Below are 18,899 nucleotides of genomic sequence, written 5' to 3'. Positions count from 1 at the left end.
TCTTTCCAACAGTGGCCAATCCACGAACAAAAATTCCTGGCAAATACCTAAACAGCAACTAAATCCCATGCTACTAATGCCAGTAAAAAGCAGTGGATATTCCTTTAAGTCAATTTGATTAATAGCAGTTTATGGACTTCACCTCCAGGAATTGTCCAAACCATTTTTTAACCCCGCTATGCTAACTGCCTTAACCACATCCACTGGCAATGAATTCCAGAGCTTAATTGTGCATTGAGTGAAAAACAATTTTCATTGATTTGTTTTAAGTATGCTACCTGTATCTTCATGGAGTGCCCCCTAGTCCTTATATTATCTGAAAGAGTAAATAACCGAGTCACATTTACCCATTCTAGACCTCTCATGATTTTACAGATCTCTATCGTATCCCCCCTCAGCCGTCTCCTCTCCAAGCTGAACAGCCCTAACCTCGTCAGCCTTTCCTCATAGGGAAGCTGTTCCATCCCCTTTATCATTTTGGTCGCCCTTCTCTGAACCCTTTTCACCTATTCCCATGCATCCACCTTCAAAATAGGCCCATCCTGAGCCATGCTGTCATTGGGATTGACTGAGGAGGTCGCCTGACATGTTGAGCCAATGAAGATCCAAGGAAAAATATCAGTGTGAGCCCCAAACTATCAGAGGAGGAAGAAGACATAAACTGGATCAAGGACTGGTTTCCCAGGCTGGGGCTACAGAGGGAGAATGGCAAGAGTAGGGTTGCCAAATGGCTCCAGATTTTCAGGCCAGCTTGATCCAGACCTGGCTTTACCTCCTAGAGAGAGGTTGTGTGCACATCAAGCTCCTGCAGCAGAGACACCACTTGTCTCTCTGGCTGGCGACGCAGCCACCTCTGAGGTGGAAGGTAGGGTAGTGTCGGTCAGAATGGCTACCTCAGTGGTGGAAGTTCCTGAGGCAGGAATGCTTTTTTTTCCGTGGCTGGCATAGTAGTGACAGTCACTAAAGGGTCCCTGCCCCAGCAGATAGCAGTGCTGGGCCTGGAGTATTCAGCCCAGCAGCAGCAGCAGAGATGTCATCATTAGCTGCTGCTGGGTTAGATGCTGCATTTTGAGGGGGTGCAGAGATAGGAGGTGCTGGGGGTTGCAGCTGCAGCTTTTGGGGTGCCAGCCAGAAAGTCAGGGATGTTCTTGTTTGGCATTGACTTCCAGCTGGCACCTTTTTTCCCCCCAGCTTTTTTGGGGCCTGCTTGAGGCTGCTGCTTCCCCATTGCCCAGGCTGTTTGTTTTATTGAGGTTTAGGCAATGGGGACTGGGATTGAAGCAGCCTCTACTGAAATGAAAAAGGAGGTGAGAAGGGTCGCTTAAAGGTGACTTTTTTCTATTTAAATGAAATGTGTAAAAATAAGTGAAATGACCGTGAAGCTTTAACTGAACAAGTGAACCTGCGATCTGCCTTTGAACAGAGCACTATTTCGCTGTGACTACGGGCTCAGGTGACACCTTCGCTAGCCAGTGGGCACTAAATAATGTGCCCTGCTCACGCCCTGTCCCCCCGGATTATGTTTTACCCTTCAACATTTGATTTACCCCGGTGCACTGTATTTCATTTTTGAGTTACAGGCACATTAACCGGTTTATGTTGAATTGTAGTTTAGAGTGGCCTTTTTCTTGGTTCTCCTTTAAGGGATCCAAGGTTGCATGCACTGCTCTGGCACCACTACCAGGTGCATTGGATCGTAGCCAATCTAAAATAGGCCTGGCTTTCCCTCCTGGAGAGAGGCTGTGTGCACATCGTGCTCCTGCAGCAGAGATTTAAAACCTTTATTTTCATTTACTTAGCCTTCTAATTTTGACATATTGTAGTTCAGTTTGTGTAGAGGCATCAGCCCTCACTTTTATTTAAAGTTTATTTCATTTATTTAGCCTTTTATTTGATGTTTGCTTGAGGGGCAGGCAGCTCCTCTCCCCTTCCCCCATTCACCACACACATTTCTTTGTTTTAGGGTGAAGTTTTAGTTGGGCAGGGACAGTTTTTCAGGGCTTTAGTTGCAGGGTAAGTTTTGTTTTAGGCAGGGTGAGTTTCAAGGCACATTTCCTTTCTTATTGGCTTCACAGTTTTAAGTTCTGTTGTGCTCTTTCCTTCAGCCTCCCACTGGAGCAGAAGGGAGAGCTTTATTTCAGTTGTTTTGTTTGATTTAGTTATTTAATTTCAACCCTTCCCCCACAATTGCCTTTTCTGATTTTATTTTAGTTTTATAAGTTCAAAGAGCAGCAGCTCTTACCTCTTAGTTTCTTTATCTAAGTATTTGGGCTCCTGGAGCTCGGGGGGGGGGGGGGGGGGTGGATACCTCAGCTGCTCAGCAGGGTCACAAGCTCTGAAGCCCGGCTGAGCTCTAATCAGTCATCTGCTGCAGCAACCCTCCCTGTACAGCAAGGAGCTTTCTTTTCTAAGGAAGTTTTATTTCCAGTTTTTTTGTACTTCTCACTCCCTTGTGCACTCTCTTTTTAATTTTGGAGCACAAATTCATTAAAAACTTCAGATCTCAGTTATTTTATTTTTACACTTTTAATTATTATTTATTTATTTAAAAGTTTTTATATACCGCGCCAAGGGATAATATTTTATCCGTCTAGGCGGTGCACATAATAAAAACATACATAATTTCATAACAATACGACAAATTAAAATACAGTGTGAATACATTCAAACTACAACATCAGACATATTAATGTTAGGGAGGTCATTGCGGTATATTATAAGCGCAAGTGAATAAATATGTTTTCAGTACTTTCTTAAATTCATTGCGGTTTGCTGTGAGTCAAATGTATTCTTTCATGGAGTTCCATAATATAGGACCGGCAACTGAGAATGCTCGTTTTCTTGTTAATGCCAAACTTGCTGATTTTATTGATGGGATTTCCAGGATACATTTATCCATAGATCTGAGCTGTCTATTAAAAATAAAAAAAATGTCACTCTTCAAGCATTCTTTCACCTCTCTTCAGGAGATGGATCATGGCTTGCACTTCTTCTATGGGTTGGAGAAGAGAAGGGAGACAAAGAAACAGATAACATGGCTGCTGTCTGCAGACAGGTCTCTCTTTACCGATCTGGAAAGTATTCGATCCAGACCTAGAGAATTTTGCTTGACGCTCTTCCCTCTGGATCCCATTGACCCAGAGCCCTGCAGGCGTTTATGGGAGGAGCTTCCCACGGTCAGTCAGGGTGACAGGGAGCGGCTGGATGCACCTCTTGGTCTCGCCGAGCTCTCTGAAGCCCTAGGTTTGATGCCTTACAATAAATCTCCGGGCATCAACAGGCTTACCATGGATTTGTATCGTCACTTCTGGAGTGAGCTAGGACCCAACCTCCTGTCTTGATCCCCCCCCCCCCATCCCCCCAGGTTGTGAAAACAAAGGTTTGTCTAACAGTTGCTTCTATCATGACTCCTCCCTCCCTAGGCATAGGGGTGGTGTTACACATGAAATGGGGTTGCACATGAGCTTTTACAAGCACAGATCTCCTGGCTTTTCTATAACAGCCATTTACATGCATAATACATATATTTATGTGTGTAGGCAGCTTTGAAAATTCAGCTCTTGATGCCTACATTTAGGAACATTTTCAGCTGATAACTTAGGTTACAAAAATCAACTAAAACTCCACCTAAATGTAGGTGCCTAAAATTTAAGTGTCAAGGATTTGGGGGAGGAAGGGCTGGAGGGCATTGTGGTTTGGGGATTGGAAGAGAGACTGAGCACTGAGCACAATGACTAGATTTATGGCAGCCATGCCTAGTTTTGGCAACTGTCACCTACATTTTACATAAGAACATGCCATGCTGGGTCAGACCAAGGGTCCATCAAGCCCAGCATCCTGCTTCCAACAGTGGCCAATCCAGGCCATAAGAACCTGGCCTGGCCCCCAGCCTGACTCCTTCTATCTGCCCATCCATTTTTAAGTTTAGGTGCCTTGTAAATTTAGAGGGGAGGGGTGTTGGGAGTATTTTTATTTCGGCAGATCAAGATGCCTACATCTTTTGCATATTGGAATCCATTCCCCTTAATAATGACTTTATTTCTAAATAAACTTTTCTACACATTGAACTTGTCTTGTAAACTCAAAAAGATGCTGATTGCTTTGGAACTATTTCCCCTTTACTCTTGTTTGTTTTAGACATTCACAAAGGCACAGTGCATTTCAGCAGCTCATATAGGGCTATGTGTGTGAGCATGCGTCTAGATTTATGTGCATGATTTCAAAAATCAAAAGTGCTCATATAAATAGTCCCCCGCCAGAATGCGTCTTTGCAGTGCACATAAAAGTAAAAGTAAACGCAAAATCACTTTTGTGCAAACGTTTGCACTTTCGTACTACCCTGAGAGAAATGTTGAAAAGGCCATTTTCATGCACAACACCATTTTTGATACTCAAAAATGACTTTGAAACTTCACCCCAAGCTGTACCATGCCGTGAGCCATCTGGTCCTAGAGGTAAAGGGCTCACTTTTACTAAAATAATCCGCCGGACCCTTGCAGTGCCAGAAGTGAAAGACTGTAGCTCTGGGCCTATACTTTGAGCCACGTAAGTAACTCCTCTATTAACCCTTAGTAAGTTAAGAATCCCTTGAACTTATAGGTTGAGCACCAAAATTCTGCCATTTCTAAAATAGAAGGAGACAATAGAGAATCTGAAATCAGATCAAATTGGTGTGCTTCCTCTCATATGTCCCAGAGGACATGGCAGGCTGTGATTATCAATGCGCCCCGTTATTATAAGCCTCACACTACTCATCATGTAATGAGTAGTACAGGAAGGCACCTGAGTACCACCTTGTTTATTTGCAGCTGTAGAATTACTGAGGTCAGTGAAAATCTCCAGCCAACAAATATATAAACCTATTGCCTCTATAGACAGTCCTGTGCCACAGTTATTCACCCATGACAACGTTTGCCATGGTCTCTTGCCTCTAGATTCAAACTGTTTTGCATGACCTTTCTCTTTTTCTTTCCTCTCAAGATCTCAAGATGTGTGTTTGATTTTTTTTTTAATTTTCTCTATTAAATATCTGGTCTCTTATCTCTACAATCTTTCTAGAATCAGTTTCCATGTCTCTTCATTCTAGATTTCATTCTCTTTGATCTATTTTTGATGAGTTTCCTGGTGTCTTCTCTTTACTTTTCACTCTGCCTATGTTCCCCTTTGCTTTATTTTGACTTGTTCCTCTATTGTATCCCCTTTACTTCTCATGCAGTACTGATGAAAGCAGAGGCTTAGTGAAAGAGAACGAGGTAATGAGACTTTTTCGTTGGCTGACACTTACTCTGCTCAGCCTTCTGGTAGCAGAAGCCACAACCCCAGGATGCAAGCTGGAGCTGCAGAAGATGACACCCTTCTCCAAAGATGGAGACATTGTCCTTGGAGTGATAGCTGCAGTTCATTCTGGCGTGGTTTATCCCGTGCTTGACTTCAGAGAGATGGCTCATCCAGCTCACTGTGAAGAGTAAGGCATACAGACTGGGAAAATGTTGGTCTTTAATTTGATTGCATTGGGTATATTAGTGGTTAATAAATTAGGAACAAGGGCCATGAAGAGAAAAATCAGAGGCCAGAGCTGGATGCTTATTTTTAGGAATACTTTCAGTTTGCTTGTGTTTATGTCACTAGATAAGGCCATCATTTGGCCAACTGAATAAATCCTGGTGTGTGATTAGGATTTCCTTCTTGTAAAATCTCCCAACTTGGTGCATTTCACATTTTTTATGTATCCATTATTTTGCTTATATAAGATATCTAACAAATCAGCAATATCATGGTGGAAAAAAAGGAGATAAAGCAGGATATCACACCGTATTGTCTAATTGTCCAAATGGGTAGTAGTGAAATTTATGCAAAAGATTGTGTCAGATAGAAATGGTAGAAGCTGAGGGCAAAGGATGAGACTCATCATTGTTCTTTTAAGTAAAAGAGTGCTGTAGGTGATTAAATCTATCCTTGAAGTCAATGGCGTCATCTTCCCCAGAGCTTTTTTAAAAATCTACGAGACAGGTTCTTTACATCAGTTGTAGCAACATCAACAGGGATGGAGAAGGACCAAAGTCAAACATAAGAATCCAAACACTCAGAAAGCTGCTGATTATCATTATCTAAGCCAGAAACTGAAGTTATTCATTTGGGATTTTCTGACATGTTATAAATCCAGCATAAGCGTTAACAAAGACAGTAGACAATTACGTATACCCTAGAGGAGAGGGGAGAGAAATTGGGATATGAAAATTATCTTTGAGTAGTTCAAAGCCATAAATAATGCACAAAATAATTCATTTTTCAGTAAAAAAAAGTTTCAAAACAAAAAGTCATGACATCTGACTCAAAGGGGCTCAATCACAGGCATCACATGAAAGGGGTCTGTGTGTATGAATGTAATGCATGTGGTGGAGGAGCAGAATGGGGAACATGAAATGGTCTCCAAGAGGAGGTGGTAGATGCAAGAAAGCCTAGGATAAACAAATATAATTAGTTACATAGGAGTGAAGAGGACGCTGAAGATCAAATACAGATTATGGTATTGCAATAGAAAGAAACTGAGAAGAATAAGAGCTTTATGGTCCTTGCCTGCCATTATGTTTCTATGACCATTCAGGGCCGCAAAATGTCCCCTCATTAGAAGTCAGTGATAAGTGCTGCAGTTTGCCTCAATACTTGGCAGCTCAGCCACTCGAATGGAAAGGAAGCCCCACAGTAACATCTGAAAGTTAATTTCTAACAACATCTCCGGAATACTCTTCTGCTGGATATGGTTACTAGGGCTCACTGCAGAATGCAATTCTGCAATAAATGTTCATACACTGATAGGGCAAAAACCTGTATCACTGGAGGAAAGAAAGGGTAAAGAGGACATGATAGAAGCAATCAAATATTTGATGGCTTCCGTAAAGAATGGGAAGATGGAATCATCCACAGGAAAGCACATTCAAGGTCAAGGGGTCATGATATGGAGTTGCAGGGAGGGAGGTTGAAAGAAAACCTGAGAAATTACTTTTTTTTAATGAGAGGGTAAGAGCTGCTTGGAATAGCCTACCAGCTGAAGGAGTGACAATCAAAACTGACAGAAATTAAATAAGTTTGAGACAGGCACAAAGCATAATTGCTTATCTCAGAAGGTGGGATATCAAGTAATAGAAATTAAGAAGGGTGCTTCAGTGTTTGATCAGTCAGTCAAAGGAAACATTTAGTTGCTTTTAGCTTAAACGGAGGCCTCTGATGCAGCAGTGACAGTTGCTTATTCTAATGTTATGCTTTTTCTTGGTTTGTTATTTTAGTACTGTGTTGTGATTTTATGCATTAATATTTCTTTTAATTTTGTATATGTTTATTTTGTTTGACTTTGAATTGATCTTGGCAGACATTTATTGATTGATTGATTTTATTATGGATGTAATTTTGTACACCACTGAGATTTACGGGCAAGTGGGTTATACATTTTTTTTAACTAAATAAATTAGAGGGCCAGAGGGGTGCATAGAAACAATGGGCAGAGACTGCTGGTACAATTGCATCAGGATTTCCAGAAAAATGCCTGAAGTAACCTGCATAGGCTAATTATGGTTAAACCATAATAGCACAGGGTTCATTGGTACGGAGCAGTTGCTACAACCCTAAATAGCAGTGGTATATCAACTATGGGTTTTTGAGATGGGCTAGGGTGACCTGCAACAGGGGTGGTTACAACCCTGGCAGCACCATCAACCTTTCGAGGTAGCTGTGGGTGACAGAGACACCATCATTAAACTCCCAGTATCAATGAGCATTATTGGGGCACATACAAGGAAAGAGTAGGAACAGGGCTGAGCATCAGGATAGGAGACATGGAGTGTAAGGGCCTTGTTTTCTGTTTTGGGAATCTACATGCCCAGTGCTCATCTTCCCAAAATGGCAGAAACCCAGATAGGAAGAGAACTATGTTAACAATAATATTTCATCAGAGCTTGGTAAATATGTTTCTAACTCCTTTTTGGCATGAGGGACCTTGACTATTTATTTACAAAAAAAGGACTTTAACACATTCGATTTTAAATATTATTCACACAATACTTGCGATGCCATCCGATTTACTTCTTCTTAAACCTCTGCCTTCCCTCTCTACCCCTGAGGGACTGTTTGGGTGGCTTGTAATTCCTTTTAGTCCTGGTAAGTTGCCCCGATAGGAAGGAGAACATTTCTCTTAATTGCACCCTTTGTGTAAACATCAGGTGACATCGAAAGACTGCATATTGTTACACTCGGCCACTGTAAGCGGGAGGGTTGCCACGCCACAAAGGAGGGAAGTTAAACACAGGACAATTATCTAGGGAAAAACTATGTGCAGAGATTTATATGTTTGCCTTCCCTGATCTAAACCCGTGGGCATGGGGTGACTTCCAAAACCTGTGGTGCACCAGGTGGAATGAGCTGGTGTGCTGGGTCAACTCTGCACGACAGGGTCAGCGTGCTAGCCTCTTTCACGCACCCTACCACACACACACACCAGCCAAAATAGTAAGCCTGACTGCACCCTCTTCCAAATATCAACCCACACAACAACAAATCCACCCAGATCCCAATCCCCCTCATCCCCTGCTAATACACAGCCCTCACCCTTCCCCCACTACACCATCCAGTTCACCCTGACAGAACAAGGTTGAGTGCATCCAGCTCTCTCATCAAAACAGGCGCGCCCAGATTTCCACCCAGCACGGCACCAACCCCTGCTGGCTGCGGGGTTGGTGCCGTGCTGGGCATGCCCAGTGGGGGCCGGTCGGGGTTCTGGAGACTTTGGCGGAGGTTTTCCGTGGTTGGGCTCCATCCTGGTGATGTCACCCATATGTGAGGACTAAAATCCTGCTGTCCTGTGAACACCTATTACAGGTAAGCAACATTTGCTATGTTAAAGGCCAGAGTGAAGAGCATAAGTCTTAACGTTTTTTCTAAATTTTTAATAATTTTTCTTAATCCATATTTCCAAAGGTAAGGCATTCCAAAAACAAGGGACCTGGGAGACAAATGAATTTGACTAGATTTGTCTCATTTCAGTAGGTGAAGGGAATCATAAAAGGTGTAATTGTGCTAACTATAAAAGCCATTTATAGACTTTTCCAGTAAAAGAAACACCAATAAATCACCTGCATCAGTAGCGTGGGAAATACTTAGTGTTTGGGTACTTGCCAGGTTCTTGTGGCCTGGTTTGGCCTCTGTTGGAAACAGGATGCTGGGCTTGATGGACCATTGGTCTGACCCAGTATGGCAGTTGCTTATGCTTAAAGCAAGCCCATATTGACCACCACAAGCCCATACCTGATAGCCGCATGACACAAGACTACTCCTGAACCCTCTGATTCCCCCTCCTGGAAACTGACCTGCCCCATCCAGAGCCAGACAACAAGTCTGACCAGATTTGGATCCTACTGCTGGCACAACCACAAGGCGGCCTGTACCCCGATGCTCCTCCCAACTCACCAACAAAATCACCCAAATCCAATTGCCCCACTTCTTCGCCTGATACAACAAGGTCACTTGGATCCCCCGGGCTTCATATAGCCATCTGTACATTCCTTGCTGGCAGGAAAAGATGCTAACCTTGTGCTGTCACAACCGCGCCATCTTAGAATTGCTTCCTACCTTCACACAGCCCAAGTTTGCAATGCCGAGCCATGGAGATGGAGTAGGTAATTGGTGTGTATGCGGGAGAGGTTGTGGAATGTTACAAGTTCATCTGCTGGCCTCTGAAAAAGCCACATATAGCATTAAGCACAAATAGATCGTGAAATATGATGACGTAAGACTGACTTATTCCTAACAGATTTCAGACCCGGTATTATCGTGATTTATTGGCCGTCTGGTTTGCCGTGGAAGAAATAAACCAGAACCAACATCTGCTGCCAAATCATACTCTGGGTTTCCGGATCTTGGACTCTTGCCTTTCAGAAGTACTCGCACTGCGGGACACTCTCCTACTACTGTCTGGGTGGAACCAAGCCATCCCGAATTACAAGTGCGAGGCTCATGCAGGTCTGGCAGGAATCCTTGGGGACTTGATCTCTGCGGTCTCTGAGGTCATGGCCAGGATACTAGGGATTTATAGGATACCACAGGTAGGAGATTCCACTTTCTCTGTCTATGTCAGTGACCCAGCAGTTACCACCTGAGTCCATTTTGTCTACAAAATCCTAGTTTTTCCCTTACTGCATTGATGGATTTCCATTTCCTTTCATTCTTACTAAATGCAATGAAGAAAAACCCAGGATGGGCTCAGACTCTCCAGATGAAATTAAAGTCTTAAAGGCACATTTTAAAAGCCCGAAGCATGCCGACATTAGGGGATGCACGAATGTGTTGGACCGATGGCCACTGAGTAGATTTTAAAAGCCGCCCGGATACGTGCGTGCAAAGTCGCTGCACGCACAAATAAAAAGTTTCCAAAAAAGGGGCGGGGCATGGACGTGGTCTGGGTGGGGCATGAGTGTTCCGGGATTTAACCATGGAATTTGTGCATAAATACGCGCACTTATGTGGTAGAAGCGTCATTTGCGCACACAGGCGCGCGTCCACTTAAAATTGCATGCACATATGTGCGCAGCCAGGCTACTTTATAACATGCGTGCGACCCTGGGTGCGGGCCAACGAACGTGCACCGCTCTGAAAGTTACCGTCTAAAGGAACAATTCAGCAAGCAGAACAAAGAAGAATGAAGGTGTCAATTTATTGTTTCACTTAGGGCCTTCATTATTGGCAGATAAATTGGGGCCGATTTTTAGCTGAAAAGTTCCCTATATTTAGGCATCTGGGGTTCTAAATTTATTCCTCAAATTCATGTGCCTTGATTTAGGGATCTAAACTTGGTGCCTAATACTGAAAATCATGCTAGTGCACAATGTCAACCTTTTTTGCATAGACCTTTAAGTGCTGTTTTACAGGGAACCTTACATTTTGATTGACTCACACTGCTAAACATTTTTTTGCATGAGTTATATTACACATGCTTAGATGTGTTTTAACCCTAAATCATCCCATGGAAAAAAAATTATATATACATAGGTTTGATCCACTTTATTTTTGGGGGGAATGGAGGTCTTTTATTTGTTTCATTTTTGGCAAATTGTGCATGCAACTATTGAACTGTGCAATGCCGTTTGGAGGTGCACACACAGTTCAGTAGCTGAGTGCACAAACCGCAAATTTGAGCATGCAGCTACTGAGCTGCATGGGCAAATTCTCAAACACAAAATAAACAAAAGATTTCATTTGTTTTGGAGGCATCATCCATTCAGTTCATTCCATTTGAAACAAATTGAAAATGGTCTCAATTGTCACTTTTTGCACATTCATTTCAATTGAATGTACATCCCTAGATGGAATGATATCCTTAAAATTAGATAAATAGCCTTACATATATTAAAGATATCAATATATTTATTTACCAACCTCCTTTAAGCCTCCTTTCAGTATGAAATCATGGCAGCTAAAAAAATTAGACTGTAACTATGAATAAAAACAATATAACATTTATCACCCTTTCCCCACCACCGATCTGAGAGATAATGGAAATCCTTCTTTTTTCCAGATTAGCTTCTCAGCAGAGCACCCAATGCTGAGCAATAAGTTCCAGTTCCCGTCCTTTCTACGCACAATCCCAGCAGACATCCTGCAGTCCCAGGCTATTGCTCAACTGCTCCGATACTTCAACTGGACATGGGTGGGAATCCTGACTTCCAACACAGATATCACTAACCTAAGCAGCCAGGAGATAAAACAGAAGGTGGTGGAGAATGGTGGCTGCGTGGCCTTCCTGGAGAAGATTGACAACCACTACCCTAGCGAGAATTTGGCAAGGGTGGCAAGCGTTATTCATCAATCCTCTGCAAAAGTTATTGTGTGTGATTGCTATGAAACACATCTGAAGCCGATCTTGGAGCTCCTCTCCCTCCAGAATGTCACCTCCATAGTCTGGATCTTCTCATCAGGGATGATCATCAACCAATATCTGTTCACCAGGGAGTCATGGCGACTGCTCAACGGCAGCCTGGTGTTTGCCGCCTCCACCAACAGTATACCCAGCTTCACTGATTTCCTGTATCACATGAGGCCTTCTGCATACTCACAGGACCCCTTCACCAAACTCTTCTGGGAAAAAGCATTTGGGTGTCGATGGAAGGGACAGAACATGAACCAGATGGAGTTCAGGGAGGACCTCATCCTATGCACAGGAGAAGAAGATCTCAAAGCACTGGACCCAGCGATCTTTCAGTTGAATGATTTAAGCATTGCCTATCACGCTTACCTGGCTGTTTATGCCTATGCACATGCTCTGCACAACATGATTTTGGAAGGAGTCAAGGACGACACTTTTGGTATAGGCACCAGCATTCTTAATATCAAACCATGGAAGGTATTGGTAATAATAAATGGAATTGTAATAGTGCTAAAATACAACAAGATACCACTGATGCTTTCTACTTTGTGAGTTTGGAAAAAAGCATTCAGCTATCTCTAGGATGGATGCACAGGCTGCATATTACTGTTTTTCACAAGGTGTGTAATTGTCCATGGGCCAGAGGAGAAGTCAATTTGTTGGCATTACTATTATCTAATAATTAATTTATGGTACTCGTCACGGTAGCATAGAGAGCCATTGGCAGACCTGATGACTAGCACTGATGTGCAGGAATACTAAGTGACTTGTTCAAGATCTCACAGGGAGTCATTGACTGAGCCAGAAATATGGGAAGGGATGATACTTGTCACCTCTCTGAAGCCAATTCAGTCCTGGTTTAGTCCATTTACATCCATGGACATATAGACCTTGTTACTTAGGGAAATCAGAGCGACAACTCCAGGCATTCGATGTGATAAAAACAGGACTGAATAAGCCTATTCAGGTTCACTAAAGTGAGAGGATTGCCCTAGATGAAGGGGTGGGGACTGTGAGGAGACGACCAAAATAAAATAGAGGGCTGGGGGAGTAGAAGAAAAGGTGATCATTTCTAGGGCAATTAATACTGCCAGCATTCCTGAGTCAGAGATTATTTACATATTCAGCATAATTCTTTTCCAATAGGTTCTCCGTTATCTGTGGGATGTGCATTTCACAATAGACTCTGGAGAGGAGATATTCTTTGATGTGAACGGAGATGTGCCGTCCGTCTACGACATCATGAATATACAAATAAGTACAGATGATACCAGCAAAGTAGTAAAAGTTGGCAGATATGATTCCAGGAAATCCCCAGAAGAGAAAACAGTTCTGAACATCACTGCCATCTTATGGAACCAAAACTACTATCAGGTGAGCAGTGAAGGTTATGCGATGCATTAAAGAATTGGGAAAAATCAGGTGTGAAAACAATGCAAAAGATTGCATGAATGCATTTGGAACAATGCATCTTTCTACCCCAGGCTTTGATTTCTGCAACATCTTTAAAAGAGTGGAAAATCCACAGGCAAAATGGAAACTGCAAAATTTTGTACAAGAAAGGCTGATGGTAGAATTTTGCCACTCATTCAATTTAACTCTTATGAAGGAAAGAGTGGGGATGTAATAGCCATTTCAAATACATGAAAAGAGACATTTGGTGAACGATTTCTGCAGAAGTTACAGCCAGTGGTGCATGCACGGTATCCGTTTGGGCACATTTAGCAAACATATGATTTTGCTATTTGGCTGTTTGCATTACTTCAAGGGGGGAAGTCCATTCTTGTGCTTCTATGGCTGGGCAGGCCGTCTGAACACCACAAGAGGGAATGAATAAATGTTGGGAGGCAAAGGTCTGATCCTCATCTGCTTTTATGATTTGGATAGGGCCTTTTACGTTTAGGGTAACCTGCACAACGGAGCAGTTACAAACCTAGCTGGGCACACTGGATGGACTATTTTGGTCCTTATCTGCTGATATATACTATGCTACTTACTGTGTCCACATTAGTTTCACAGTTACGCTATTGAGGCCAAGTTTTAATACTCGCTCAATACAATTTTTTTCATAGAATATTAAGGTCCATTTTAATGTACATGCAAAACAAAATTGTCAACTTGCACAATAAAACCATTTTAGCAAAAGTTTCATTGCCAAAGGTGCAATATATCTGTGCTCTAATCCTTTTCTATTCCACAGACACCTCGTTCTGTCTGCAGTGAGAGCTGCTCTGTTGGATACAGGAAGTCTGCCAGAATGGGACAGTCCAATTGTTGCTTTGATTGCATCCCCTGCTCCCCTGGAGAAATAGCCAATGAAACGGGTGAGCCACCTCTTGCCTTTCTATGAGATAATGTAGGATTCTGAAACGCTGCGTGTTTGACGTCCCAAGCCTACGATGTAGCACACACACCCCAGGCTTGTCATAGATGACTCTGGCTGAATCATTTTGGTTACAACAATCACAATTATCAGGAGAAGTGAGGAAATATAATCCAAACAAAATCAATCCTCAGTAAAGCAAATCAAATACATTTTGTCAGGCTAATTCATCAAAGGAAACGATTTGAGATTGTGGCTCTCATGTCTAAATTTCAGGCAATCAGCATTATGAATATAATCATTGGTCAGAAATGCCTGCAGGTTATATGATGTAGGTTAACAACTACCAGCAAAGATTATTCAAAACAGCAAAATCCACATGTGTCTAACCCGTGGCTGGACGTGAGTTTTGGACATGCGGCCACAGCCCCTTATGCAATAAGGGGATTAGTGCGTCCACAACTTGCGTTCAACACGCTACGAAACTAATAGCGCTCATCACAGTGCTGACCCCTGTGCAACTTGGGGTGACTGGTTGAGGCGGTCCCAACTCCCCCAAAATAGAAAAATGTTTAAATTGTGTGCATGGTGGTGGCTCTCTCAAAATCAAAGCCCTCACCACCCGCCCCCCCAAAGTCACTGCCTACCAATCCCCTGGCCCCCCTGAAGTGACTCAATACCCACTCCCACCCCCTGCACCTCTGTCCACCACCTCCACCCACCTCCCGAGCACCCACCACCTTAGAATGGATCCTGCGTCGGGGCAGGGTGCACCCTTGCTCTTGGCCTGGTCAGTGCCATTTTCAAAATGATGCCGACCTGATCTTGCCCCAGCCATGTCACACAGGTGTTAGGAGGGTCCGCCGCACTACTGCATTTTTGTGAACTTTTTGTGATTGTTTAAGAAGCAATATGAAGGATTTTGAGCGCTGGAGTCAATGAGGCAGGCTCTGCACCATTTTGGCAGCCCATTTCTGGGGTAACACAGACAGGTTTTTTTTATCTGCTTTGTGTTTTATTTTAATTCTTGTTCTTAATTTCTTTTTTGTTGTTGTTGTTTTAATGTATTTAAAATGAAAAAAAAAAAAAAAGAAGAAAGAAAGGAACAAAATAAATTGCTTACATGACTACAGATTCAAAGTAATGTCCCTTGGGGTTTAATTATTGCCCCTTTATTGCACAATAGGCATCTTTGCAGGCTAGGATAACGTTTATTGGAACAATATAATCATTATACAAAAGAGATTACATGAAATTTCAAGATCGCTGATGTGACTAGGGGAACCTTGTAGACTAGATAGTTCATAAATTAGAGCAGCATCGTAGTATAATTCTGTTGTTGCTACAGTAGAAGGCATCTTAATGACTTTGCTTCGAAGAGTGAACAAACCCTGAGTCAATAGTCAATGTTTCTCATTTTATAATATTGAAATCCCGGTCTCTTTGACACATGAGGGTAATATTCATTAATTGGCCAAATAGTTAACTTAGGCCTGGATTCACCATTCTAATGCAGAATGGTGAATCCAGCGAAAACGGGGGGGCAGGCTTGCAAAAGCTGGCAGCCTTCGCACCACCGTGGTGTTTTCGCTGCCGGCTTTCGCATCCAATAGCACCACCGTGAAAGGTGGTGCTATTGGGGGCGCTACTGGCGACGATAATAGTGCTTACCTTTTCGTCACCAGTGAAGATATCGCAGTGTCTGCCTCCTCGCCGCCCCGACTCCTCCCCTCACCGCCCGACTCTGCCCCCCGGCAAGCTATTGCATGCGAAGGGACTTTTCGCGTGCGATAGCCGCTTATCGCACGCGATAAGCAATAGAAAACGACCCCCTTAGCCAGATAAATTTAGCTGGACAAATTTGCAAGGATATTCAATGGTGTAGCTGCACTATTGAAAATAGCTGGCTAAATTAAAGGAAGCTGGATAAATGTATCCAATTATCTTTTGTACAGCTCTCCAGCACAACCAGAGATAGAGGAATAAGTTATCCACCTAGCTTTGAATATCGGAGTTAGCTGTTTAAGTTATCTGGCTATCTTAACTCCTTCCAGAATACCCCCAGAATGCCACTACATTATCCAGCTAAACTTTAGCCAGAAATAATATTTACTAATTATATGGAATTTCTTAAGCCTTCTACAGTTATAGCACAGATGGACAGATTGTGTCTTTAGTTTGGAGCAGTGACTGGTGTTTCTTCTCTGCTTCAGATACAACTGAATGTTGGAAATGTCCAGAAGACCACTGGCCCAATGAGAGTCGCGATAAGTGCCTTCCAAAAGATATTGAGTTTCTGTCCTATCAGGAACCCCTTGGAGCAGCACTGGCTGCTGTTGCCATTAGCCTATCCTTGACTACGGTCCTCATCCTTATCATCTTCTTCCGGTTCCAAGACACGCCAATTGTGAGAGCCAACAACCAGGGTCTTAGCTATCTCCTCCTCTGTTCCCTTGCTCTATGTTTCCTCTGCTCTTTAACATTTGTTGGCTTACCCATGAAGCTTACCTGCATGTTTCGTCAGCCTGCCTTTGGTCTCATTTTTACAATCAGTGTCTCTTGTATATTGGCAAAAACTGTTACGGTGGTCATTGCCTTTAAGGCTGTCAACCCCCGCAATCACCTCAGAAAATGGGTGGGGCCAAAGATACCCAACCTTATTGTTCTTTTCTGTTTCCTCATTCAACTATTTATTTGCACTTATTGGATTTCAAGCCACCCTCCTTTTCCAGAGAACAACACCAGAACAGAAAGAGAGAAGATAATTGTTGAATGCAATGATGGGTTGACCATGCTCTTCTACTGCATGTTAGGATATATGGGCTTCCTGGCCATCATTAGCTTCATTGTGGCCTTCCTGGCAAGGACATTACCCGACAGCTTCAATGAGGCCAAGTTTATCACCTTCAGTATGTTGGTCTTTGTGAGTGTCTGGTTGTCTTTCATTCCCGCCTACCTCAGTACACAAGGGAAGTACATGGTTGCAGTAGAGATCTTTGCCATCCTATCCTCTGGTGCAGGGCTGCTTCTGTTAATCTTTCTCCCTAAGTGTTACATTATTCTTCTACATCCAGAGATGAACACCAAGGATAACTTAGTAGGGAGAAATGCAACACGGATATAAATTATGTGTTACATGGCAGAAACTGAAAGGTCTATTGGATTGGCACAATGGATAAAGAACTTTTCACCTCATGGACTGGTGGCTCGAGTAATTATGCTCAATATCAAAAAGTCAGGAGAGATCTCTTATAAATAAGGCTAATTAATTGAGATATCATATAGTGTGTTAAAGATGGAATTCTCAATATGACAACATGCTCTTTCATAATCATTTACATTAAATTATTGCTTGTTGGTTCTTTTGTCAAATGAACAAATAAAATGGATTTTGTGGCAACACTTGTTTTTAGCCAGTTCTATTCAATATAGCCAATCCCAATAGCTTTTAACTTAGCTTTTGATAATGATGATGGTCAAAATGGCTAAAATGCTGGAAACAATCTTAGCAATCTTTTTCGGATCCCTTAGCTCTAGATGGTTCTGGGAGTGGGTGCAAATAAACAAGGTCTTTCATGTCTTAGACTGCATGGAAATAAAGGGCAACAAACAAAAAATATGTTAGGGATGTTCATTTTGTTTTTATTGAGTAAAGAATCAGAGGTCTATTTATTTTTGATCACTCAATGAATCCATTTGACCAGTTCTTCAAACTTTTAATGACAAATGTTGTTTGCTTTCAATTTTGTTTCCTATTAAACTCTATGGGACAAACAAAACTGCGGGGTTTTTTCCTGCCCCCAAAGCTACTAACAGTTAGTGATGTCATTTGACCCTAGACGTCATGGAGCTGGGGTAGAAAGGAGAGGTAAGACATTAGGAAGCAAGGCCAATCAAAGTAAAGCATTTTTTTAAAATGAGCTTATCCTAATTAGAATCTGCACGGATCAATAGTGAATTCCTCTTTTTTTTGCAAGCCAAAAGTGCAAGAGAGAACATGCCCATTCAGGATCAGGTGTGTGTGGGCTGCAGGAGAATTATGAATGTGTAGCTCTGAAAGCTGAAGAACAAAATGCAACCAAGTGCGAAAACTCTGAAGGACCAGATGAAGATACAAGCAAGTGTGAACGAGTTCTTCTGTGCCAGTTCCTCTTCCAGTCTATTAGTGGGTGTCAGAAATCTGCTTTTCAGTGAAACAGCACAGAGAGTGTGACCATAGAGTGCAAACGTAACACTGAAAATGTACAAGGAAAATGATTGGGAAATCTCGGTAGTGCAGCGTCACTGCAAGGGTATGAGGCATCTTAGACAAACCTTAGAGCCTACCTCCTTCCCTGCCTGACTGTCCCCACCCATTATTCAAAAGTAACAAGTGCATTCAAAGTATAATCTTCTGAGTTAAAAATATTGAGCTCTGTATTCAAAAGTAAATTGCCCTAGGGTTATGCACAGAGAGTCAATGACAGAGCCGGGGATAAAATGGAAAGGTGCAAAAAGGTGAAGTGACTTGCCTATAGTCAATTATGGAGATTAAATTGAAAAGCCAGGATTAGAAGTAGAACTGAGACACAAGGCTATCAAGGGGTCAAAGCACATTAGAACAAACTTTAGGTGGATTTGGTAGTCATTCAATAATAAAGTTTAATTTCACTCCTTGATTGTCCAATT

General features: G+C 42.5%; 1 protein-coding gene across 1 annotated transcript; it reads left to right on the top strand.

The window, feature by feature from the left end:
• Window positions 1–2,969: 2,969 nt before the first annotated feature.
• On the top strand, window positions 2,970–17,355 carry LOC115080338 (vomeronasal type-2 receptor 26-like). The gene is made up of 7 exons (XM_029584488.1): window positions 2,970–3,295; window positions 5,216–5,464; window positions 9,800–10,091; window positions 11,561–12,385; window positions 13,055–13,282; window positions 14,109–14,232; window positions 16,445–17,355. Exons 1-7 carry the CDS (start codon window positions 2,970–2,972, stop codon window positions 17,353–17,355), a joined length of 2,955 nt encoding a protein of 984 aa, XP_029440348.1.
• Window positions 17,356–18,899: the final 1,544 nt, after the last annotated feature.

Source organism: Rhinatrema bivittatum, chromosome 19 (genome assembly GCF_901001135.1).
Source record: "Rhinatrema bivittatum chromosome 19, aRhiBiv1.1, whole genome shotgun sequence".
In the NCBI taxonomy this organism is placed as follows: domain Eukaryota; kingdom Metazoa; phylum Chordata; class Amphibia; order Gymnophiona; family Rhinatrematidae; genus Rhinatrema; species Rhinatrema bivittatum.
This window is presented reverse-complemented; position numbering and strand designations above follow the sequence as displayed.